We start from the raw sequence: 27,049 nt of genomic DNA, 5'->3' as shown, positions 1-27,049 counted from the left end.
GTGTGTGTGTGTGTGTGTGTGTGCGCGCATCGCATTTGGTTCCCCCAGCTGTTAAATCACAGCAACTGCATGTGTAGAGTTCAGCGGGGGGAAAAATATATTCACTCTCAAAAGTCTTAAATTAAATAGCCTATTCAGGACATAATTACAAAAAGACATTTGACAAATCATAACTAATGTGTGTTCCCCTTCTACTTATGCAGCCACCAGGGTTTGAGAACGGAAGACCAGTGTAGCTCCCCCAGGTTAAATAGCAACATGAGACGTTTTGGCTGTTTACTGTATGCTTTACACACACATGACGTGAGAACTAAAAAGAAGTCGTATAAAAGACCATTCTGTCTGAATAAAACTGTTCTGCTAAAATGCTAATCGCTTTATCTTAGTGTACACTCCCTAAACCACAGAGCCAGGCTTTTAGTAGCATGCTCAAAGGCAGGCACACTTTTTACACTAAATACCCTCCCATAGAAAGCCTTTGCTGCAGGAATATTTACCTTTTTTTTTTCTTTTTTTTTAAACCAAATCTTTGCTTGCACATCTTGACATCTGTGATCTTATATGTGAGCAGAAATATCCTTTTGGTGGACAAAGTCTGACAAATACTTCCAACAATCCAATCCCATTTAATTGTTGAAACATTTGACAAAGTCATTCAGCATGCATTTGCCATGAATGAATGCAGATTCCATCACCTCATATACCCTCTCTACTGAGTACAAATAAACAGCATAAGGAAAGTGGAGTGGAGGGTCATTATTTGTTCATTTATTAGCCTAAAAGCACCTTGGGCTTTACTAGAATTAGTCTTTTAACAGTGTCACGTATTATGAACTGGGCTAAAAAAATCATGGAGATCATAACGGAGATGTCCCATAAAAAAAAAAAAATCACTGCCTGGCCAAAAAAAAGGTCACACACTCTAATATTTCATTGGACTGCCTTTAGCTTTGATTATGGCACACATTTGCTGTGGCATTGTGTCCACAAGCTTCTGCAATGTCACAACATTTATTTCCGTCCAGCGTTGCATTCATTTTTCTCCAAGGTCTTGTATTGATGACGTGTAGATTTGGACCACTGTGCAAAATCTTCTCCAGCACATCCCAAAGATTCTCAATGAGGTTAAGGTCTTGAATCTGTGGTGAAAATGATGTCTCATTCTCCTGAACCACTCTTTCACAATTTAAGCCTGATGAATCCTGGCGTTGTCATCTTGGAATATGCCTGTGCCATCAAGGAAGAAAAAATCTGTTGATGGAATAACCTGGTAATTCAGTATATGCAGGTAGTCAACTGACCTCATTCTTTGGGCACATAGCGTCGCTGAACCTAGACCTGACCAACTGCAGCAACCAGATCATAGCACTGCCCCCACAAGGAGGCTCTTACCTATTTGCTTAGTTAAATCCAGGTGGTGACCTTTATTTTGACCAGGCAGTGTAGTTCCCATTACCACTAGTCCTCCCTCTAGTGGACAGACCCTATACTACACCAGCTCAGCTTGTCAAGAGTTCCTGTGGATGTATGCTGTATCACATCAGGTTTTGGAAAATTGAGTTTCATTGTAGCATTTGTAATCAAGTGGAATGGATTTGACATGGATGTCGGAGATATTACACAAACAGTTTTAAAACAACACTGATATTTTGCATGGCAAAAGTGTGTGTGTGTGTGTGTGTGTGTGTGTGTGTGTGGGGGGGGGGGGGGTCCAAACTAACAATTATAAAAAATGGGTGGGACTCCGACGCCCATGTCTTAGGCCCTATGCCCCTCACTAAAAAGCCATGGCCACATGGTTAATGGTGGCAAACAAACATTTGCTTGAATCAACATTTACTTCAATTAAATAAGAATCATATCAGGATCATTCAACACATTAACCAGCAATTTCTACAAAATAACCTTAGATGGCAACATTAAGAATAAAATTACACATACCTTAAAATACAAAGAGATCGGACAAGGCAAGGTTCAGGTGTTGCACACTGGCGTTCAAAATTCCTTCTTCTCTGCCAGCTATATGGTACCTGTCCCCATCCCAGTCCCTCCCTCCCAGGGTGCCATCTACAGGCCTGGAGATACTCTCCAAGACATTTTCCCTGACAGCAGACTGAATGTGTGCAATGTGTGCTATGTCATGAGTGTGGAACATACAAACTTTTAATTGACAATATTAATCATAAGAATTAAAATGTTACCACAGAAACACACAAAACACAAATTTCCCCTCTGGACCCCCAACATAGGCTTAGAATCTTAGATTACATGCACGGTTATTGTCTTCATTGTCCATACTTGTGAAGTGCATTGAGTAAGTATCAGAAATAACCAGTTTCAATGCATGAATTATTAATGGTTACCGAAGGAACACCTGACTAACCATGCTGCAGCAAGTGGGAAATGACGGCCGCAATCAGTCACAAGTCATTCACTGACCAAGTAGCAGAACACTAGCAACTCAGGGGCAAAAAATAAAAATAAAATACACATACAATTGAAAATGTACACCAAACTAGTTTTTATTTAGTTCAAAATATGAGATATTTTGAAAGTCTTGCAAATTACTTCAATTTAATTGTGTCACTGTATAATCAATCATGTGAGTACTGAAGAATGCTATTGAAATTGTCTCCTTAATTCCAAATGGAGACACAGTTGACCGAGTAGATTCCAGTGTAGTTAAGAGCAGGTAAAAACTTGAGGCTGGCTTGCGAAAGAATAGTTCTTTATTCTGGATGTAACAACAGAGTTCTGGTAACCCTGTTGTACGCACAGCACAGCACAGTGTTGCAAGATGAAGCCAAGGTAAGAAACTGAAGCCAAGATCTGGGAAACTCCTGGATAATTATAATACCAGAATATACATTCACGTCTGGGGTCAAATTGGAGGGGGGGAAACAGGCAGTGATATAGTCTTATTCAATTAAGACGTCTTGTGGGGGAACAATTAGTTAGGTACACCATTTGCTATTGTAAGGTGACAACATTCTGTCTGCTTACAATAAACATCCTGTCCCCGCAGTTTCTGCAGTATTAAACAAAGAACCAAAAGAATGACATACAGAAAACCACTAAAATCTAACAGTACTCATTGCTTGAAGTAATAAAAGCCCTTCACAAATTGCAACAGGTAAAAGTTGACTATGAAGCGTGTACAGAGTTAATGATGAAAGAAAGAATATGTTGTTTCTTTTAAAACAAATATAATGTGAAATATGTTTAATTTAAATTTAATGTGAAATTCCAGACATTCTGGCACAGATGATTGGAGTGGGTAAAGCAAATCCCCTCTCTATCAGTGTGATCTACCACCAATCCACCACAGCAGGTCTACCAGCGCATGTGCTGATGTTCTCCTTGCTGAAACTAATTTAGTTTGTTTAACAGCTGGTGTGTCGTGTTGTATTTTATACAGCCCTGGAGTAGGGCAAAGCTGAATCTGTGCTGAACCGGGGACTTTTGGAATGGAATACGATGCTACAATAAAACCAGAGAAATTTAAAAGCAGACCAGTAGCATTTGTTTAGGGTTTTATGGCCTTGTTATTGACCGTTTCAAGAGAGTTCCATTATCAGCATCATAGTTGGCCCCACAAGGCTTCCGTTTTAACATTCCATATGTTATCTTAACCCTTAGGTATGAGCTACACCAGGCGCGTAACTGAAGCGTTCCGTTCGCGTTGCGTCTGCTGCAACAATTAGCTTCCATTATAATCAATGGAAGTAGCTACACCAGACGTGACAGTGGGGCGTACGTTCGAAAAAAATAGACCATTCATCTAAAATGGATTTTACGCGTCGCGAACGGAACGCTTCAGTTACGCGCCTGGTGTAGCTCAGCCCTTAAAGGTGTAGGTTTTTGAACATTCTAAGTCCCGCAACAATTGAAGGTTCTAAAATTCTATGTTGAATTCAATGAACCCAGATATTCTTTAGAATGTTAATTTCCCAACATTCCCGTCACACCAGTGTGACGGTACCCTGTCAGTACACGATCCGTACCGCCTGTCAGGTCCGTTCTGCGCATGCGCATAATTACGTAGAAGAAGACGTAACGATTCCTCTGTAATATCTGTACCACGCATGTCTTGAAACAGTTGACGGCCAAGAAGCGGCACATTTGACGAGACCAACTTCGCAGATATATTTTGACTACGCCCGACGAATTATGTCCACAGATTGTGCAGGTAAGAGTACAGCGTTCAGATGTTCAATGTATCTTTGTCTTTAAAAATGTTGCTATTGTTGGTTAAACGTAATGTCACTATATCTTGCATATGGCAATTGTTAACAGTGAACGTTAGCTATCGTTAGCCGTTTGGGTAATCATTAACTTAACAGTAACGGTAATTTAAATAGGGACCGCATTGAGCATTAGCTAGTATTTATTCATGCCAACACAGCAACCTAACTAGTTAGGTTGCTGTGTTTCATCTGAAGGTTTATGGGCTAAGGTTAAGGTAAATAATGTGCATTTATTTATCAGGTTGATGCCACTAAAGGCCACGATTAACTTCACCAAAGGAATGGAAATATGTGCGGTAAGTAGCCTACTTTTTTTTACTGGTTAACGTTAGTTAAGAGACCTGTTATTCAGCACATGTTCCAGACAAGGTCGTAGTCTGAATTTTTAAAATACCGAGGTCAGGGGCGTCGCTAGAAATTTTGGCCACCCCAAAATGCTAGGGGCTTCTGAGCCCTCCGATCATTTTGCCAACAATGACACAGAACGATAGATTTGTTAATTTTATAACATGTTTTTTTTTTTTTTTTTACTTGAACCAACACACTTTTCCACAATATTCTATTTATTTTAGATGCACTTTTATATCTCGAGCCTTTTCCCAAATTGGCTTTGGATATTTACAGTGCATAAGGAAAGTGTTCACAGCGCTTCACTTTTTCCACATTGTAAGTTTCAGACTCATCTTAAAATTAATTCAATTCTCTCATCTCAATCTACACACAATACTCCAACACTCCACAGAAAGTGTGGAGTGTTTGGAGTGTTTTGTAAATTTATAAATAATAACATAAATAAATATAATAATATTTAATTTACAACCAAATGTTTTAGAGCCCGCGTTGAGAGATGTATCCAGGGCAGGGCTGTACCTACACATATTTGTTGCACATGCTACAAAAATCATTCTTTGCGATGGATGATTTAGTAGCCTGTCAACGTTACACCGGTCCGATACAGTTTTGCCTATGGCTATACCATGAGACTGAGACGCTTTTTGTTTGTTCGAAGTGCGTGTTTAGGGTGTGAGAGGGGAGTCGATGTGCTTTGATTCCAGTTGGTAGTTGTAGTCTATGCGATTAAAAAGCATGTGTGTGTGAAGTATCCAAACAATGATAACACTTTCATTATGGCTGCTTTAGCCACAGACATTCAGCTAGTGTACCGTGGGTCCCTTTTAGAAGTGTCCACTTCATTTGTGCTTTCCGTGATTCACGCAGCTGCGTGAAATGTATTACTACTGATATGCAAAACTATTAACTTTTCGCCAAGAGGTGGCAGTTTAAGTCCGCTTGATACTGTAAGCCATTGGTTCCCAAAGGAGATTTTATTTGGGTCGCCAGCATAGCCTAGTTACAATTTATGTTGTGTAATAGGCCTAGCATAGGGCCTACCTTATATAGCTTATAGTTTGTTAAGTCACGGTTTTGTCATAACTCCCTCTATGCACTTTTGCATTTAGAATAGCTCTGAAGTCAGTAAATGTATGCCAAAGTAAAACTGTGGTGTATGTCAGCATAATGAAATGTATGTAATGCAAAAAGGTGTGTCAGTGGGGAGCGCAGCCGCAAGTGTGATGTCGAGCAAGCAAGCCAGCAAGAGGTCTTTCGCGGACTGGGAGGTCCAGGTTTTATCCGGCTCCTAATTACGCCACCAATTAGCCACGTCATCAGAACCCTAGAGCTCCCCCTGCAACCAATGAAAGTAGTACAACATATTGAACAGGTCGGCCTCTTTTTAAACTGAACTACATTTCCCTTGTGCAATAAGTGCATGCCTGCTGGCAACATGGGAGATAAACAGAATAACAAGCTATAAGGTGTCCCAATATACGTAATGAATTAACTTGGGAGAGAATTCCACTCCGGGAGGTCTTTGTCTCCGTCTCCTCCATTATTTCTGCATATCTGGACACCTCAGCGGATATTACTCCTTACATAAATCCTCATGTCAAATCCAAGTTTTAATACTGTCCTGTAGTAAGAATGAACATCACAATTGTCATAATGTGGCATACCACAGCAAGGAAAATGGGTAAACATGTCATGCCTTTCTTCCAAAAAGGTAATGAAATGTTTAGGTCAACTTTACAGTTGAATATAGGGAATTGCCCAAAGGATATCTCCAGGCACCCAGCCTATTCTTAAAACCAGATTCACCAAGATTCTGGCTTTTGGCTTTATGATAAGCATTGCCTATTGTCATGGTTATAGCGGGTAGTATATTTAATTGAGTGATTGCATTTTGGCTTATTTGAGAAGTATTTAAGTAGTTGAAATACTCAAATACAATCCCTCAAAGTATTTTGTTACAAACTACATTTGAGTTTTTCCAATCCTGCAAAATACAAATTACAAAATACGCTAAAGTAATTAAATACGTATTTTAAATGCATATAATTGAAATACTGCCCATGTCTGCCTATACATCTGTATTCAACATTACCTTTCTCACCTTCCCTCCTTCTCTTTGTGTGCTGAACTTCTGCTGGCTTTCCAAACGTTAACTTTGTTGCAGCCTTTGTTCAAGTCAGGCATGGCCGCCGTCACCAGTATTGTCTGGCAATACTAGTTTTCATACATGAGGTTACACTAATAAACGTCACAAACTGCTGCTGAGCTGCGCTTATCATCTAAGTGTTTTTCCCGATGCATTGCTAACTGTCAGTGACTGACGCGAGAGAAGTGGGTTCTGTGTTGCGTTCATTTCAGTAACTGACGCGAGAGGGGTCTGTGTTGTGTTGTGGTAATTTATGGTCATTGGGTGTGCCCTGCCGTGCCGTCCACATCTCTTCAGCACAGCAGCAGCAATGGCAACTCATCTTCGTTGAAGTTTGAGGTGTTCAATGGTGTTGAAGTGAGTAATAGGCCTAAATCAACATTGAATTAGTTATTGGATGATATTAAAAAGAAGCGGAATTATTTGTGGTTGACCTGGAAATGTCAACTTGGTGATCAAAAAGTTATGAATTTCATGTTGGCTGCGAATTCAGAGCATTAAGTTACGTTGTGTCAGTGTAACGTTAGCTAGCCTAGTCTATTTGTCTATAACGTTGTTGCCATACAAATCTAAACCGCAGTAGGCTCATGTTAATCTAATGGGCTTTGAGACATCTTTTTTGTCTTGTGACAAAGTCTCCTGGTTCAATTGTTTCCAGTTTCATTTATTGTTTATAATGCTAAAGAGGAAAAATAAAACATATGGTTTGCAGTGACCACAAACAAGTTATGTCATGAATATCTAACATATTAAAGACTGTTACAAAAAAAATCTCAAAACAATTCAACTGATCCTAAAAATAAGGTAGGACCACTAGAAGCAATAGAGGGTCTCCGCGGATCCTTAAAAGTATTAAAACGTCTTAAATAAAATATACATTTTTTAAGGTCTTAAAATGTATTAAATTTAGCTAATTTTCTCATCTGGGTGGAATGTAAGAAATATGTCTGGAGAGACTATTTTCCATGCTAACGTTATTTCACCAGTGCACGTCCCTGTCTAATAAGACAGTGCCAGGAGTGATTTCAGTGAAGCAGAGAAAAGCTGTGAGTTGATAAAATAGGCTGTATGTGCTCTGAGCAAAAGCTCACTTGTAGTCGGCAAACCAGTTTCCTGTTCTTTGACATGGCTGTCAACAAGCACCTGAAAAGTGCTTTAGTTCTACTAAAACGTAAAAATTAGAATGTACCGCCTAGAACAAGGTAGCGATGGAGTTTCTTGGACATTCGTCGTGACAGATTTGCGGAGTGTCGTAAATCATATACTCTGAGGCTGTAGGGGGAGCTCTGTAGAGAAACCTGCCAGCAAAAAGTGAGAAAACAGCAAAGAAATGGCCAAAACTGCATAGTTTCTCTTTAATCACAGATGCATCAGAGTATTTATTGGATTATGACCTAAAGATTCTTAGCGTTTGCCCTTTTGTTTTTCTAATCAGTATTACAGTGTATGAATGATGATGATTATGATGATGATACTCTGTTTTAATGCTGTAGTAATATTATTCTAATAAATTATTTTGTCTGTCCTATTTCTCTCTCTCACACACTCTCATTTAACAGTTCACACCACCAGAAGGTACAGTGCAACCAAGTCCACCAAGACCCCCCAGTACACGTAAATCCCCCAAGCCCCCCCAGGACACACAAATCACTCAACAACATAGAATGACAAAATGCCACCCCAAATTGTCAGATGGCACAGTTCATGTCGTAAGTTCACCGTATGTTTTTTATGTATAATGTAACCCTTAGCTGAAAAAGTTGGAAAGTCCTTATAGGGTGACTTATTTCTCATATTTTAGTCAGTGTCAAACCACTGCATAAAAACTTATAATACATTGGTGTAAATAAAGTGCATTAAAAATGGTCAACTCCAGGTGATTCTCTTTCATAGAAAAGCCCAAGGACTCGGAACATGAAGCCAAAGAAGTAGATGATGACTCGGCCCAGTGACACCAAATGGAAAAGCCCATCGCAGTAGTCAACCCTACTGGAGATGAATGCATCAATAAGTTATCTAAATCATGTGTTGACATTAGACATCTAAGTTTGGCCATGTTTTTGAGGCTTATGACTCTGCCACTGCACATGGTTTGTAGAGAGAGGCATGCACACTCTATTCTGTGAGATGAAAATGTTTGCATGGCTCTGATTGGAAATTGCCAGGAGGGATAGGTCAAGCAGGAGCAGTGTGAAAGGCGTCCTAATTGCTTGAGTGGGAGGGGAAACGTCTAATGGCCACCTTACACCAAACAAGTTTGACAAGATTTGGGAAAGATTCTTAAAAGATTGTAGTATTTTAACTAATGCCCCCCATTCAAGCTTTACTCAAAAGACTCCAATCTTTGAAGAATCTTTCCCAAATCTTGTCAAAGTTGTTTGGTGTAAGGAGGCCATTAGTCTAATAGCCTTGCACCAAACCACCAAAGTACTCATGACTGTCAGGTAGGGGTGTGACGGTATTTTAACACTATTTCAAAAAATGTCCAGTGATGACATATTACAGCAAAAACCTTTTATAGACTATTTCTTTGTACAGTGTACTCATGCAATGGGCAGCAATCGTGAGCTGTTTGCTTAATGTTATAGTTGTGAAAACATTAGAAAATGTTATGGGCTTGAAATTGCATACAATACCTGATGTATTTTTTCATGTTACATGAATTAAAATGAAGTGTTATTTATATAAGATCGTACTTATGTAGTTAAAAAAAAATATTGAAAGGTGAATAGTCTCTTGTAGCCTATTAGTGTGTTTAGTCAGAAGTTGCAGAGCATCTTCAAAAGGATGAACACCCATATGCTCTATGGCCTTGAAGGATTTATTATTTATGCATGCAATAAAATGATATTAATAAACGGTCATTGAGTCCATGTTCTTGTCTCAACATGCAGCAAGTTAGTTTACTTGTTGCCCTCCCCCCCCTCTCTCCTCCTATAGGGCTCATTCTCTCAATGCATTTATTCATGGTTGTAATAGCATACATCTAAATGTAGGTGACCATACTCATCTTTGCAATTCTGTCTTTGTTTCAGTCGAGTTATTTACACAGGCAAATACGTACGCTAGCAAGTTCACAGTAAAGGAATGACTGATTTGATCATTCCATGTGTGAATTTTAATGTGTGCTCTCGTTTTGATGCAGTGTTGCCTCCTGAAACGCTTACGCAGGTGTCGTGCGTGCATGCATGCAAACGTTATGGGCCACTAAATGAAAGTATCCAGTTCCCAGATCAGTTCATATTTCATTATTAAAGTATAACAATGTTATATGTGAAAACAAAGACTTAACAGTTAGCGTGAGGAGATGGCATGTAGGCTAATGAGAGCTGTCAATTGTGTAACCTAGCTTAAGTGTAAACTAGAAAGCTGTTTCGTACATCTCATCCAGGGTTTTGGTCTGTAGAAGTTACAAATATTTTTTTTACGTTCTTCACGTTTTCATGCCGTTGATTCATCGTTGAATTTCGGTCGTCTGACACCGTTTCCCAAATAGTTGCTAACCTGTTAGTTGGTTGGCAATGCGGAAATTGCATTGCAACCAGCTAAGTTGCTAACTTTGTTAGCAGCTAGGAAACGCAACCCTGACCAATCAACGTTGATTCGACCTTCTTTGCTATCTGGGTAGCCTCCATACATTTCCGTTGGTTCCTTAAAACATGTACATTTAACTATTAGAACTTTATTACTGCTACAAACAATGTTAACTTGACTTATACATTCTCGTTCTCTGGATAGGTAATACTGACAATCGCGCAAGTGTAGAACCGATCATGTAGTGTCGTAAACCATCGTAAAAGACGTTGAAGTGCTGCGCATGCGCAATATTATGCGCATGCGCAGAACGGATCTGGCAGGCGGTACGGATCGTGTACTGACATACTCCTTTAAGGGTTAATGCAGAGGAAGTAGATTGGGAACTAAATAGAACGTTCAAGCATTGTTTTTGTTTTTCTTGTTGAAAGGGTCTATATAAAAACTTTGCAAAATAATTAAAGATACGGCTTCTTACAATTTTATGACTTGTTAAAATGTCTTTGAAATTAATTTGACATATGCTTGCAGTGTCATTGCTAAGCATTGTTTAGAAGTTTCTAGCATTGTTAGCTGATGTATCTGATTTTACAGCTTCTTATGGAACAGAACACCGAGGCCACGCACCGGTGTTTAACACCGGGGAAAAGCCTTGGGCCAGCCTCGGTCTGTAATGGAAAAGAGCCATATAATTGTAAGACTCCAATGCTTTGAAGGGCTTCAACTCCTGCAATGTATAGGTGGACACAAGTTGCTCACTGGACAAAAAAGTTTAGAACCACTGGTCTAGATCATGAAAACAACAATATGTCTGAGCGATCATTTTGTGGTAGGCTAGATTATGTGCTATAGTTTGACTAGCTCCATAAGAAAGTTCGGATCCTTCACTTTCACATGATACAGTATATGAACCATAGACTGTGTATATAGAAGTCTATGATATAAAGATATAAGAATTCATTTTTTAAAGGCAAGGCATTGAATCCAAACCATTAAAGCAAAAATAGCTAGTTTGTAAAGTTGTCAAGAGCTTCATTTATCAGGATAAACTCTTTAAAGAGTTAGCCTAAGCGCAAGCGTGAATTAAATGGAAGAACAGCACATGCGTGAGTAAGCTGGTAGATCTGCGGTGGTAGATCGGTTGCTATATGTCTGCGGCTCTGCAGCCGGATACTATTGATCAGTGTGACCAAATGAGCTGTGTGTAGAGGCACCCCGTTTTGGCTAACCTGCTGAACTGCAGACTCAGACACACTGGTCATCCAGGGTGTCGTCCACAGCCTGCAGGATGATGTGGACTGCACTGAGCAGCAGAATGTCACTGTTGCAGTTGGTGGACAGCTCCGAAGCGTAGTTCTTCACAGGGAGAACAAAGGACACAGGAATGCCAACAAACTCTGCAGCCTTCTGCACCTACAAAAAACAGTTAAAATGCTTTTACACCAGCTTGATGGTTTTTTGGGCCCCCACCATCGACTTCGAGGCAGCGCTGGTCATTCCTATGAACTTATTCAAAACACAGAATGGCCCCAGTTATTCCGGCTACGATACCTTGTATCAAACAGTCATCCCTGTTACACTACCTTGTCCTTCACGGTGCGGCTGGAGTAGACGTACTTTACATCCTCCTGGACAGCGTGGCACACCTGATCAACATGCGTCAGCAGGACTATCTGTGGAACATCTGGGAAACAATCACAAAGAAGGAACATCTGTAACTATCATAAAGACAGAAGTGTTGCTGTGCAATGACTTTCCATGATTTCTTATCTTCTGATTCAATGTACGACCAACCCACCAAGGTCGTGTAGCTCAGCCTGGAGGATCCTTATCTTCTTCTGCAGATAATCGCTGTAAGTAGTGACTTTGCGTGCGTCCAGGAAAAAGAGCACACAGTGGATCTTATCCTTGATGCCCGGTTCAGCCCTGTATCCAATGGTCTGGCTGCTGAAAGGTGTACCTTGCTGGAACTGAAGAGAGGTGACAGATGTAGACGTTAGAGTTAGCACAGGTCTAAACGCATGTAATGTACACACCAGACACCAGTATGACCATCCTCCACAGTGCAGGTGAGTTCTCATACCCTGTAGCCCTCGGGCACGTGTCCTTTAATGACAGCACGTGCATCAGGGATGCTAAGACCAGTCGCCTCCTCCTCGCCTAGCGGAATGACCTCACACAGCGTCAGAGATGTAACATGACCTCCTCGTTCCGCTCGGATGCTGCTGGACTTCAGCTGTAACAGGACGGTCAGTGAAGTTAATGTGCAGTTAAATTAAAATATAATAAAATAAAAATAAACTATGCTTTTCTTATCACTAAGCCATATAACCTCCACAACATTTTTTCTTTTCATAAATGAATGGTAGTTTTAGCTATAACATCAATTCACTGCACTTTACCCTCAGATTAGTGGCGTACCTTCTTTAGGTGATCTGGTGCTCCTGCACCACTTACAGACTTGTGAGTTATGCGCTTCAGCATGACAGACCTGATGGAGTTGAGGAAGCTGGACTTTCCCGCCCCTGCTGGCCCCAGCAAAAGGACCCTTGCGCTGTTCAAAGACTCGCTCATCACCTTGTGGGACACAAAGTTCTCTCTGAGCTCCTCTCTAGTACTGCACATATGGAACACAAGAGTATTTTTTTTACAAAATGTAACGTGACACGTGTTATATTTCAGTGCTATAACTTGTAAAGTGGGAGGTGCCGGAGCGCAATGGGGTGGATCCGGCAACTCAAAACGGGGGTTGGATGTAACGGAACAAAAAAATGACACTACATAGGCAGTGTCATTTTTTTGTTCCGCCCCTGCGGGTTTTGGATGAGATGCTCCCCAGTCTGACATGCTGCTGCCTGTCAGTCAGAAACCTTTGGGGGCAGCCGTGGCCTACTGGTTAGTGCTTGAACCCCGAAGCGCTCGAACCCCGACCAGCAGGCACAGCTGAAGTACCCTTGAGCAAGGCACCTAACCCCTTACTGCTCCCCGAGCGCCGCTGTAGCAGGCAGCTCACTGCGTCTGGATTAGTGTGTGCTTCACCTCACTGCGTGTTCACTGTGTGCTGAGTGTGTTTCACTAATTCATGGATTGGGATAAATGCAGAGACCAAATTTTCCTCATGGGATCAAAAGAGTATATATCCTTTTCCCATTTCTCCCCCCTTAAAACTTCCACTTGACGAGGGAAGTGGGGGGGTGAAGATCTTTCCCTATGAATTAGGAGACCACTATATGCAAATTAGTGTAGTGAACATGCTCACCTATGTCACGCGCAGCGTCAACGTGTCTAGCAATAGTAGCCTTCTACTATTTTCATTCAGGACATGCCGGTTCCAGCGGTCATGTTGACTGTTGTGTGGGCTGTGTTGGTTTATCTACCTCTGGTTAATCAACAGAGATATTCGTGTTCATGAGAACACTGGAACATGCATCCTAAATATTGACAAAACTACCCAGATCAGATATATAATTGTTATTTATATGTATAATAACATATAATATTTATGTATAATGTTATTTGATGGGCAGACTCTCTCAAAGCGCTCGGCAGATATCATGAACATCATCAGATAGCTTTGTGAGATATTTTCTAACATTAGTGTTCAAAACTCGACAGTCCTTTGGATGTGCATCAGAACATATTCCAACATATTTCAACATTTTAATATGCTTATTTACGAAAATATATGAGCAATGCAATTGTTCCTTTCCAGCGGTGTCAGCCTAACCTGACTCTCGCCAGATGAATTTCGTTCCGCCTAGCTCCACTCATCCATCTGGGATCGATCCATTGGAGTGGTGCTTCAGAAGGCTGGGCCTTATTAAAAAATCCTTGCATAAGATTGGATAAGCCACTTGTCCGTCATCTATTGACGTGCTACTTCAACCACTCACATCGAAGCCAACCCGTGACGCTGAGAACAGTCTTTCCTAGAATTCATAGGCTTCGGAAAAACCTTTTTCCGAGTGAAAACATCATCATTCCGCCTCATTCACGTCATGTAATGTGTGAGTCAGAGGTCGGAAACTGGGGCTAGATTTTGCTAACAGAGTTGCCCAGTTAGGGGCTCGTCATCACTTTTGTCGTCACGTTGTAGTTCGTTTGTAGTCCATGTGCCCTTTCATGTCCAACAGTTTTAATGTGAACTTGGGAATTTGCCGTTTTTGTCACTTGAAAGCTGCATATCTTTCTTTCATAAGCGTCTTACACTATATTTCAAGCAAATACAGTTGTTTGTTTAGGATTAGTGAGTGTATGTTTTAACCTTTGTTGTGGCATCCGTGTTTGTCACACATTCCGACAGCAAAGCACATGAACACTTGTTGTCAGAAAAACAAAGTAGCCACGGGGGCGGTCCTTGTCATTCCTGACTCTCGCCAGATGAATTTCGTTCCGCCTAGCTTCACTCACATCCATCTGGGCCCTGTGTGTGCCCTGAATGCACCATCACAGTGGCTTCTACCGTACGCTACGTCACATCTATGAAACTCCCGCCCTGCGTCCTGATTGGCTCTACCATACAATCTTGTGCTGAAATCACTCTCAACGGAACCGATCCCAGATGGATGTGAGTGGAGCTAGGCGGAACAAAATTCATCTGGCGAGAGTCAGGTTAGTGTCAGCCATCTTGGTTGAAAAATTTGGCTGGCTCGCTGAGCTTGCACGGTATCCTGGGTAATTTCATCTCCCACTTTGTTTTAAGCCTGCATCGGTCCTGCTATATTTTGAGGGTTGATTTTAAGGGGAAAATAGCACTCTCCCTTGCTCCCTAAAGTAATGGGACACCCTACCCCTACACGTGCACACGCAAAAACGAGGGTTAGGGCAAAAATCTAGGGGAAGGGGAGGTATTGGGACGGGCCCTTAGAAAGCTTTTGAGTGCACATGTGTCAGTTCACGCATGCAGATGAAGTTGCTGTGTTTATAGTTGCTGTTCTAGCCAGAGCACATAGATGTTGGAGGGAAGTTAAAGTCGAAGGTGAAGTAGGCCTAATGTCAAAATTCCACAATTTGAACATGACAACAAATGCAGGGGGTATGACTCTAGCTGTTCATCTGCTGGTCAATGACGAACATTAGGTTAACTGGCTAGCACTCCAGCTTCTTGCTCTCGCGAGAAACTTTAATCTGAATTCTGCACACCCATTACTCTTGGTGAAATATCTCACGAACTCAACACATGGCAAACCATATATCACAATAAACAGCAGGCCTCAGGGCCGGAGTGGGGTCACTTTTCAGCCCGGGAGTTTCAGGCCCAAGACCGGCCCACTTTTTTAGCGGTGTGGAAATTGGATAAATAAAGCAACAGCTCTTACTATCCAATAGTTTTTACTAGGCCTACCAATATTCCACAAGGATAGGTTGATAAGTTAACAAAAACAGGAAGAAAGAAATAAAGCATTTGAAATGTATCCCACAATTCCACAAAGAGGCATACTGAAGTATTGTTTACATGTTTTTCTGCATGGGCTCTATTGTTTGGTGATTAACTCCTTTACTACACCCACTTCTGAGCAAACAAGGCATAGGTTGATCATGTAGCCTACTGTTCTTTCTTACATTAAATAACAACATTTTCTATTAATTCATATGGTTAAGGCTACTCTATTATCCTCTCTACTTGTCCCTGTAGTCATATCTAATTTCATGCTCATCATTTTCAGCGGGGCATGGATGATCTGCTGCTCAGAGGCTACTTTTGTTTTTAGGCCTACACAGATCAACCTTGAGTTTTGTTATCAATATTTGCATAATATTTGCATCGTCTACGAATCGCCATATTGGACGATACAAAAAGGCTAATATTTTAATAATGTAATATGTTACTTGCGAATAGTTTGACAACGCTACAATGTCCTAACCTGACCCTAGCCAGATGAATTTCGCTCCTCCTAGCTCCACTCATCCATCTGGAACCGATCCATTGAAGTGTTGCTTCAGAAGGCTGGGCCTAATCAAAAAATGCTTGCAATGATTGAATAAGCCACTTGTCCGTCATCTATTGACGTGCTACTTCAACCACTCACATCGAAGCCAACCCGTGACGCTAATAACAGTCTCACAGTCGCTTCTACGCTATGTCACATCTATGAAACTCCCGCCCTGCGTCCTGATTGGCTGAACCATAAAGTCGGTTGCAGAAATCACTCTCAATGGAAGAGGTCCCAGATGGATGTGAGTGAAGCTAGGCGGAGCTAAGCGGAACGAAATTCATCTGGCTCGAGTCAGGTTAACAATGTCCGACCAGTAGCCCAATAATTACACCGATAATAATTACACCGATAATCATGGCTATCTCTCTTTACCAGTTGCCACTTATATCGGTCCTCTTCAAAAAAAATCTGGAAGCTTGCCACATTTGACAGTATTTTCCTCCAATACTTTTCATCTTTTTTACCTGGCCTTTTCAGTCCCTCATTACCAGTGTTGCCACAGTTACCTTGAAAAAGTAATCTGATTACTGATTACTCCTTTAAAAAGTAACTTAGTTACTTTACTGATTACTTGATTTTAAAAGTAACTAAGTTAGATTACAAGTTACTATATTAGTTACTTTCAGCAGCTGCCGACAACACCGCCAACGCCTCAACATAAAAATGATTTTGCCAATACTCACTATACTGGAAGTGCATTTTAACAGCAATGTATAGCAGACATCCCAACCTAACCTACTTAGATACTGAAATTCAGATGTTTGTTCAATAATGTCTAAGTACACCAAATAAGGAAGGCCTATTGATAGAAATTGTTATAGTAAAATGTAGATTTTTTTTTCATGTAGCCTTGGCAACTAGCCATCTTGTATAGGCCTGAGTAATATGCAAATGAAATTACACTGAAATGAATCGGTCGTTATATCGATTTACTTGTTATGAATCGGTTCACAACCTTTTCTGCTCGCTCAGACCCTCATTTACGTTCCAAGCAGCGCGTTCATCCCACTTCCGGTTTTGAAACTATACGTGGCACGGAATTGTGGGTAATGCAGTTCGTTTTTGGTTACATTCATTGCCCAAAGTTGTCAAATGACCTCATTACCCATCTACTGCAACTTAAGCATGTGACAACTTGCACTCGGTCAGCTTTTGTTTTTCGAAATCCAGCGCGAAATTAAACACTTATAGCGTGCCTAAACAGCAACGATAGTCTGTAGAGTAGCCTTACCTTTGATGAAGGGATTTCCTTAATGTTAAATAATAATTTGGCCCTTGCTGCTAAAACGATGCACAAATTATTAGCCAATGATTTTGTTCATATTCACTCAGACTTGTGGCATTATAGGTTTCTGCATTAGGTCTACTGTTGGAACAAAATAAGCCCAGAGAGTTCATTGATTTGTAGGCCTATTTTATTCTTGTAGGGTAGGCTATATGAGAAAAGGCCAAGAGTGTCTTAAGCACTGTTTTATTTTATTTCGGTATTGTCTTACCTCAACAAGGCTACAGCTCCATGAAAACAATCAGATATAACTCTATAAAATCTGTAAAGTCTATAAAAATGTATTTTTATGTTGTATTTGACTGAAATGTAGACTATTCTTTTTTCATTTCAATACAGTATATGAAACAAACCTCAGTTTAGATAATCATATTCACACATTTTTTGCCTAATTGACCATGACAATGATAATTGATAATATAAAATGAATGTGCACCTTGAGCAAATTATAAAAAATATTTCAGAATGCTTTCCATTCTTGAACTGCATCGAATTGCATCGAATCGCATCGCATCGAATCATACTGAATCGTTTTTTATAAACATGTATCTTTTCTTGTATCGAATCGTGCCCATGTATCTAGATGCGAATCGTATCGTCTTTTACATGAGAGATTCACACCCCTACTACATGATAAACCTATATGCCTTGTTTGCTCAGAAGAGGGTGTAGTAAAGGAGTAGGCTAAATCACCAAACAACAATATAGCCTACCCATGCAAAAAACATGTAGCCTAAACATTAGTTCAATATGCCTCTTTGTGGAAGCATGGGATAGGCTACATTTTAAAGGCTTTCTTTCTTTCTTTCTGTTTTGGTAACTAGTAGGAATATTTTGGTAATAGTGGAATATTTTTTGTTAACTTCTCAGTTGAAGTGAATTATTATGACCGCCGTGCAGCGAAGCGGGGGGGCCACACAATAAATTAATTTATGTTACTATACACCAACTGGCCTGTAGGTGGCCGGAGACAGTTTTCTGTGAATATCTCGAGAACCGTAGGGCCTAGGAGGTCCACCTTTTTTATGTATGTTGGTCTTAAGGGGGCATGTCAACCCATCCCATTACCACTTATTTCATGTATAGCGCCACCTAGTTAAAAATTAAAAAGCAAAGAATTAGGTGTTTTCATCACAATATCTCTGGCTGACAAGGTCAAAACTGCACGAAATTAAAAGTGTAGGATCATTATGACACCCTCCGAATGCATGCCAAGTTTTGTGTACTTTCGTTCATGGGGAGCCTTACAATAAAATAATTTATGTGTACATTTAGTGACGTACACCAACAAGGATTCCCGGGACACTGAAAGACCGGGGTACACAAAACTTGGTGGGCATGTACCCCCACATGGATAACATGGAACCGTCATTTTTCGTTTTGATCTGTAGCCCCCCCCGCTGGACTGGACCCCCCAAAAGGAGGGTAGGGCAGACACAGTTCTCTGTGAATATCTTGAGAACTATAGGGCCTAGGATGACCATTTTTTTCCGTATGTTTGCCTCCAGGGGTCATGTTAACCCATGTCATGTGCACACATGTGCACAAACAGATACACACACACACACACACATACATTCACAGTAATCATACGTATGACACATACTCACACAGTAGACATATGTACGCTTGCATGCACAGGCACATACGCAGGCACACACACAAGCACGCACACACACACACACACACACATAACATAAACATAACACAAACAATCAAGAATTTCTCAGAATTATGAACAGGCAAGATGGAGGTGGGGTTGTATAAAATGAATTTTACATGTGAAATCTATTAACTAATAATGTTTTGGTACTTGTTGTCTAGCAGATACCAGTGAGAATTGAGTGTGGATAATGCAATTTAGTGAGACAGTTAGAATCATATAGGCCTTTCAGCGTGATTTCTTTTTGTGGAAAAAATGTGCTGGACTGGGCGGCGGTCATATTTTGTACCGCTCTGCGGTACATCTAGTTATATAACCTTTACACATTTGTTGAACCATGGTACTAATAAAAACTACAGGATAGTAAGAGCTGAAATGTTGCTTAATTTATCCAATTAAGGTCTTGGGCCTGAAACTCCCGGGCACTGAATTCTGGCAACTTTGAAAACCAGATTCTTTCGTAAGCCCTAAAAATGCTCATGCCACATGACCAAAATGTTTTCCCTACAAGCAGGTCATTTTTTTTTTTTTGTGAAAGAAATAAGTTATTTATTTTTCATTTCAGAGAATTGTGCCTAAAAAGTCCTAGAAAAGAATGTGATTTGATTTGATGAGTGAGATTAAGAAGATATGGGAACCCTGAATATGCTTTATGCTTTACTATAAGAAAGCCAAAATAAAGTTTACAATAAAAGTTCAAAATAAAACCGCTTGCTTTTTACTTTTTACTTTTACTTCAAATACTTAAGTACATTACAATTCAGAAAATTACTTTTGATACTTAAGTACAGTATATATCAGATACTTTAAGACTTTTACTAATATTCTAAAAGGCAACTTTCACTTCTACCAAAGTCTTTTTCTAGTACGATACTTGTACTTTTACTCAAGTATTGCTTTCTAGTACTTTATACAACACTGCTGGCGCAACATCTGGATGGGGGAAAAGGCAACGCATGCAAAATTGTGACGAACACGCAAGAAACGAACCCCGCTGGCGTGCTAAGCGCTTACTAACCCACTAAGCCACCATCTCGCACTTCTAATTCACTCAAACATAAGGTATACAATTTTTGCATTGGGTGGTTGATTGGATTACAGAATGAAATATATTTCCACTAAGCAGGTTGGACATTTTTTTTCACGTTGAAATCAGTACAATAGGATTACTGGCGAACAATTCAGCCTGTGGCATGGGCCTATTTCTTTTCCAGACAATATGCAGGGGATTTCACTTACGAATTTATAGAGGGAGAGCAGATAGCTAACAAATGTTCAGAAAAAGTCCTGTTGGCAAATTTGAGGAAAAGTCGGTAAAGGGGCTATTTCACACAATTTGAGGGTGCTGAATTCAAATATTTTGTTTACTAAGCTCAATTTTGAGTTTTAAGCTTGCTAATTAGCATAATTAGCATAATTCACATACTTTTTGGTTTTGCCATCAGATATCATAGGAATTGAAAAAATAAGGCATTAATATACTCTTTATGTATCAGATATGTTGTCGGACAGGACAGGAATTACCCCAATGACCCTCAAGTAGCAAATGAAAATAAGCTAAAATTAAAATATAAATTGAAATAATAGCTAAAATTCAGTATGACGTTTAGAAGCAAAATAGATTCCTTGATAATAAATTGATAGAATAGTAGGTGACTGCTCATTTTTCTGTAGAAAGTACTTTGTCACTAACTATTATGAACAGTTGTCAGTCTTTACAGAGGATTTACACTGTATTTTTTTTACTGTAAAGGTGCTCTGGTGCTCTTTCCTATCATTCAAATCCCAGCCATGCAAAAAAATGGAAGAGTGTGCATGTTTGAGGGTTGCTGAAGAGTGCTATGGAGATTGCATTATTTGCAAAATTTAGACAAGATATCCTTTATAGTGCAACAAAAAGAAACATTCTCCAGTGCATCATTACTGCATATGATTCTGAAAGGGAAGTGGACCTATAGGACAAATCCTCAGCTATACATTAATAACTGATTAATGTCCCTGTACTGTAGCTATTGCAGATAGCAATGGTTATTTGTGAAGTGGAAATAAGTCATCCTCACTTAAGTGCTGTCTAGCAATGTGGAATGTCCAGTATAGTGATCACTGCAAAAACTGCTCATTCAACACTGGTAATAGATGCTCAAGATTTAGTTATGTCTTTAGGGCACCCATCTGACTGCAGCACATTAAAGAAGTATGCAGGAAAGTTTGTAAGAAACTTTTGTATTGTTATTTGGTATTTGTTATGTGGTAGCAAATGATGTTGACTATCAAAGAAATAGACCTAATGTAGGAATGCACACAGATATTGCAACAGATACGCTCAGCCCAATCCAAACTTTTCTCATCTGTTGTTCCTCGTTGGTGGAACACACTGCCAGTTCCTACAAGGGCAGGGTCATCCCTCTCCATTTTCAAAAAACTCCTGAAGACCCAGTTCTTTAGAGAACATATCCTCTCATAGCACCACTTACAACAAGTCTTGCTGATCCTAGCACTTACCATCCGTCTTGAACTGACACTCAACTGTTTAAAAACAACACTCACTGATGCACTTATTCTTACTGTACTCTACCGTTTTTAAATTGTCCTAAAATTGTTGAGAGAATTGCTTTAAAACGTAACTGTTACCATGTTGTTAGTCGCTTTGGTTAAAAATGCGTCAGCCAAATGTAATGTAATAATGGTGTAGGCCTATCTGATTAAGACCCAAAGAGTGGTTGAAACGTACTTATTAAATTACACTGGAGCAAAGAAGACCATCTTCACTTTTTTCCCTTTGCAACTGTCAAAGAAATCCCATAAAAACAGGAAGGCCTAGGGTAGCCTACATCAGATGGCCTAAAGATTAGGCTCTTCTGAATAGCATTAAGTGATTTGCATGCAGTAATTTGAACACTGACCTTGATCTAGCCTACTTTGGCTATTTAAAGGTAATTTATTGCCAAAACATCGCACAATATAAATGAGCTATAACAAACAATAAAGGACTTAATCACACACAAACTACTATTTTATCTGACTACAAAAATAATAATTATGTAGGAAGTTTAGAAGTTTGAAACCCAGAATTGACCAAAAGTGCACCAAATTCAACATAAATGACTCAATACACTTGGAGGAGGCCTGCGTCCTTTCTTTTCCAGATATTTTAGGATTTCGATATCGCTTCAGTATCGAGTATCAAGATATTTATGGCAGGTATTGTATCGAAGTCATAATTTTGGTATCATGACAACACTATGCCAGAGCCACTCTGTTTTCTAGATGTTGAGGATCGGAGGCTCTACCACCAACAAGTGATGCTGCTCAATGGCATATTAGAAGAGCACATTATCAAGCTCTAGTATAGAGGCAAGCACACATACCAAATCCAGTGTTACTAGAAGTAAAATGTTTTTTACTTGACAGTTGTTGCTGACGGTAGATGCAGTTCTGCATTAGGCTTATTCCCGCTATCTAAGTTCATATGTACTGTAGGATATATTCTGAGTTGAAGGTTATCTGTGCAATTTGTTATTGTGATGAAATGCATTAAACACCAGTGACTCACTATGTTAGCAATAAAAATATGGCTGTGTTTTGATTAGAATTTCCGAGTTTATTACATGTTAACTGTAATCATGTTCCCATTAAATACGTTAATAAACTATAGTATGGCTTCTTTAATGCTCAAACATGTATTTAGAGAACACTTTTATTTGGTTTTAGTGATTACTTTTGAAATCAACCCAATTTAGGGAAAAATAAGCAAAAATAATCGCTATTTTATGTTAAAATGCTGATTATGCGGCTTAGAACTCAGAATTGAGCTTGGTAAACAAAATATTCAGAATCAGCACCCTCAAATTAGGTAAGAAGGGTGGTTTACCAACTTTTCCTCAAATTTGCCGTCAGAAGTTCTCTTCTGTGAAGCTGCTCTCCCTCTATTACGCGATCTGCTATTTTTTGCCAGCACGCCACCCTAGCCTTATTGTGGACAACCGTGTTGCCCCTCGCAGTTATTTGGTGCTTCATCTCCTCGTAGGAGTTCATTATAATCACTTGTTCCTCCTGTGTGAAATACAGCGCTCTTGTTCTATGATCCATTTTTGATGAACCTAAAGAGGAAAACCTGGCTTGACAAATTGAGTCGTCAGTGAGCTTCGTGGTACTGTTTAACTTTGATTGCGAGTTTCGTATTTGTCGATCTAGGTTATCCGAAGAAAGCCTGGGTATGTTCGGCGAGGTTCGTAGTATACCCCACTGGTTGGCGCCAGTCCAGTGGTTGTATTCAAACTCAATAAAAGCTCTGCAGCCAACCTTTCGTTCCAAACAATCTCTCTCCAGGGATACAGAAGCACGTCTCCAACATCTAAACATTTAAGAAAAAAGATGACAAACACCAACAAACTCAAATAAACAACCAGAATAGAAGGTCTAGTGTACGAAAAATGAGGTAATCACTAGGCCTAATGTTTGGTCGGTTCTCACCATCAACCCGAAATATCTCGACGTCTTTTAGCGATCCATCTCTGTTGGTTAAGGATTCCTTTGCCCAGCCTGTGTTGTAAGCTTCATCAGATGCAAAATCCACCCAAAGTCTCTTCGCGTGCGAATAGCATTCCCTCAATTTGAAGGCATTTCCATATGTCCATGGGGCCTCGTCCGTTTCAACCTCAGAATTATTAGCGATTGAAGTAACTTGTTTTGATGTCAGATCGAAAAGAAAAAAACTTTGATACTTATTCAAACGGTCTCTACCGAGATAAGCTCCCCTTGCTTCTTCACCCCTCCCCAGATACACGATGATGACAAACTGCCCACCCTTATCAAAGCTATTTGTAGATAGGCTGAAGTCGTGCATACTGGCTTGGTAAAGCAGATGCAGCTTGACAGGTTTGGGGAAAAGTTGAAGGAGCTGCCGCTCCATTTCCAGGTTCAGTTTCGACACGAACGTCATGTCTTCTCTCTCCATGATGAAGGTGTAAGGAAGTAGGCCTAGCGTAAATATCTCGGTCAGCCACCGAGGTGAAGTTAGTTTGATATTTGATATTCGGATATTCGACAGATATTAAAAAAAAAAATTATGCGGCCGGTTTCACCCCGTGTTTGCAGACAATGTACAAACAGATGACCTGTCTACTTGCTCCCAGCAGACCTTAGGGACCGTCTAAAAAGTACCTTCTGAATTACCTTCATAGTCTTTTTTGTCAATAGCTTTGACATCATGTGACCTAGTGACTCCAAACCAATTCAAAATAGTTATCCTATATGGGACTCGTCAGACACGCCTCTTTTTATAGTCACTATAATATGCACACAGTATTTTATATGAATATTTTAAAGAAAATACCTTATTTCCCATAAGGAATGGTCTCCTTTTTTTCAATACCTCCCAAGCCATGTGACCTAGTGACTCCAAACCAATGCAGAATATCTATCCTATATGGGACTCATCAGACACACCTCTTTTTATAGTTACTGTATGCACACTGTATTTTATATTAATATTTTGTAAAAAAAAACCATTATATCCTGTATGAATGGTCCTCTTTTTTCAATACCTCCCAGGTCATGTGACCTAGTGACTCCAAACCAATGCAGAATAGTTATCCTATATGGGACTCATCGGGCACACCTCTTTTTATGGTCACTGTATGCACACTGTATTTTATATGAACATTTTAAAGATAATACATTATTTACCATAAGAAACGGTCTCCTTTTTTTCAATACCTCCCAAGCCATGCGACCTAGTGACTCCAAACCAATGCAGAATAGTTATCCTATATGGGACTCATCGGGCACACCTCTTTTTATGGTCACTGTATGCACACTGTATTTAACATTAATATTTTAAAGAAAATACATTATTTCATATCAGAAACAGTCTCTTTTTTTCAATACCTCCCAAGCCATGTGACCTAGTGACTCCAAACCAAATGCAGAATAGTTATCCTATATGAGACTAATAAGACACACCTCTTCTTATAGTCACTGTATGCACGCTGTATTTTATACTAATATTTTTTAAAGAAAATACATTATTTCCTATTAGAAACAGACTCCTTTTTTTCAATACCTCCCAAGCCATATGACCTAGTGACTCCAAACCAATGCAGAATAGTTATCCTATATGGGACTCATCGGACACACCTCTTTTTATGGTCACTGTATGCACACTGTATTTTATATGAATATTTTAAAGAAAATACATTATTTCCCAAAAGGAATGGTCTCCTTTTTTTCAATACCTCCCAAGCCATGTGACCTAGTGACTCCAAACCAATGCAGAATAGTTACCCTATATGGGACTCATCAGACACATCTCTTCCTATAACCATAACCCCCCCCCCCCCAAGGGAAGTGACGTAGGGACACCAAACCAATGCAGAATATCCTTTATGGGACTAATCAGACACACCTCAAATTAATATAATTTTTGCACATACTATTTTATAGTACCCATTTGTTTCCTATGGAAACTGTGTATTCTCCATACCTTCCATATAATAGTAGATGAGAATATGTTGCATGATTTTATGTATCATGTATATTCGGAAAACGATGGATTGCGACATCATGCAAGTCAAATTTGTATGTCCATTGAACTACATACCCGCTACTCGATCTGGTAAACTTACATAGTGCGCTTATAGCCGATAGAGGGCCGCGAAGCGAATGCAGAAGTGCCTTCACCCTGTTACGAGTTGATGAACCACGGAAACAATTTTGGAAACATTATTTTAAGGTACAAGTAATACTGTATAATACTGTATAATGATATCATAGAGGTATTACAGAATATCATAGAAGTCTTATAGACTAGGCTACTGTACAAAACGTTTTAAAAAAGTATTACTACATTAGGCTACTTTGCAAGGGGTGTAGGTGTGGCACAGTCCGCATAAAGTTTGACCCCCAAACACAAAAGTTGATGTGGTTGATGTGTGGAGCTTTCACATGTACAATGGCTTTAGTTACACCCAAGAGAAAGTGAGTAATTTTGAATTTGGTATATTTTGACACATGATCAATTTGACACATTTATCCTAGATCATCATAATTATGTCGAATTTGATATAGATGATGTAAAGATGTTGCTGATTTTCAATTGGGTTCTTCAACGAAAGCCAATAGTCTGTTTTACCCCTGATGAACCTGTCTGGTTTCATGTCACAGTGTATCATACAGTGTTGCAAGCACTTGAAATCACCTAGCTTCTAGGACAGCTCACATAGAAAATCCTTCTGTCTGAATACAACTGTTCTGCTGAAATGCAAATCGCTTTATCTTAGTGTACACTCCCTAAACCACAGAGCCAGGCTTAGAGTAGCGTGCTCAAAGGCAGGCACACTTTTCACACTAAATACCCTCCCATAGATCTCTGATCTTATGTCTTTGTGTGTGAGCAGAAATATACTTTTGGTGGACAAGTCTGACACATAGCCTACTTTCAATAATAAACAATTGGCACAATCCAATCCCATTTCATTGTTGAAACATTTGACAAAGTCATTCAGCATGCATTTGCCATGACTGAATGCAGATTCCATCACCTCATACACCCTCTCTACTGAGTACAAATAAACGGCATAAGGAAAGTGGAGTGGAGGGTCATTATTTGTTCATTTATTAGCCTAAAAGCACCTTGGGCTTTACTAGAATTAGTCTATTAACAGTGTCATTTATTATGAACTGTACTAAAAAAATCATGGAGATCATAACTGAGATGTCCCACAAGATACACTGCCTGGTCAAAAAAAAATCACACACTCTAATATGTCATTGGACCGCCTTTAGCTTTGATTACGGCACACATTCGCTGTGGCATTGTGTCCACAAGCTTCTGCAATGTCACAACATTTATGTCCGTCTAGCGTTGCATACATTATTCTCCAATTG

The 27,049-nt window shown here is 39.7% G+C and overlaps 1 protein-coding gene across 5 annotated transcripts; it reads right to left on the bottom strand.

Moving 5' to 3' along the window:
* Positions 1 to 9: 9 nt before the first annotated feature.
* Positions 10 to 24,321, bottom strand: LOC143109488 (interferon-induced protein 44-like). 5 transcript variants are annotated; one of them, XM_076272239.1, is made up of 8 exons: positions 23,636 to 24,321; positions 23,465 to 23,516; positions 12,700 to 12,895; positions 12,362 to 12,514; positions 12,077 to 12,248; positions 11,862 to 11,962; positions 11,508 to 11,691; positions 10 to 1,227 (listed from the first exon to the last, which is right to left on the bottom strand). In XM_076272239.1, the coding sequence occupies exons 1-7, from the start codon at positions 24,117 to 24,119 to the stop codon at positions 11,524 to 11,526; spliced, it is 1,326 nt and encodes a 441-aa protein (XP_076128354.1). In that variant the 5' UTR covers positions 24,120 to 24,321; the 3' UTR covers positions 10 to 1,227; positions 11,508 to 11,523. The 5 variants fall into 5 exon arrangements, with proteins under 5 accessions (XP_076128354.1, XP_076128353.1, XP_076128357.1 ...); XM_076272238.1 differs by lacking the exon at positions 10 to 1,227 and having other exon boundaries at positions 10,644 to 11,691; positions 23,636 to 24,320; XM_076272242.1 differs by lacking the exons at positions 10 to 1,227; positions 23,636 to 24,321 and adding an exon at positions 13,538 to 13,657 and having other exon boundaries at positions 10,650 to 11,691; positions 12,700 to 12,855.
* Between the last annotated feature and the right edge of the window lie 2,728 nt (positions 24,322 to 27,049).

The sequence above is a fragment of the Alosa pseudoharengus genome, unplaced genomic scaffold, assembly GCF_046254945.1.
Source record: "Alosa pseudoharengus isolate Yale_2024_CS ecotype anadromous, Long Island Sound unplaced genomic scaffold, YU_APseudo_1.1 YU_APseudo_1.1_scf_7, whole genome shotgun sequence".
Classification (NCBI taxonomy): domain Eukaryota; kingdom Metazoa; phylum Chordata; class Actinopteri; order Clupeiformes; family Clupeidae; genus Alosa; species Alosa pseudoharengus.
This window is presented reverse-complemented; position numbering and strand designations above follow the sequence as displayed.

What these genes read in the sequence shown, in the direction of transcription:
- LOC143109488 (XM_076272239.1), bottom strand. Translation starts at nt 24,119, where the DNA reads ATGGAGAGAGAAGACATGACGTTCGTGTCGAAACTGAACCTGGAAATG. An exon ending in ACGTGCCCGAGGGCTACAGG is followed by an intron (nt 12,249 to 12,361) that starts GTATGAGAACTC and finishes ACCTCTCTTCAG; the next exon opens with TTCCAGCAAGGTACACCTTT. An exon ending in GGCTGAGCTACACGACCTTG is followed by an intron (nt 11,963 to 12,076) that starts GTGGGTTGGTCG and finishes ATTGTTTCCCAG; the next exon opens with ATGTTCCACAGATAGTCCTG.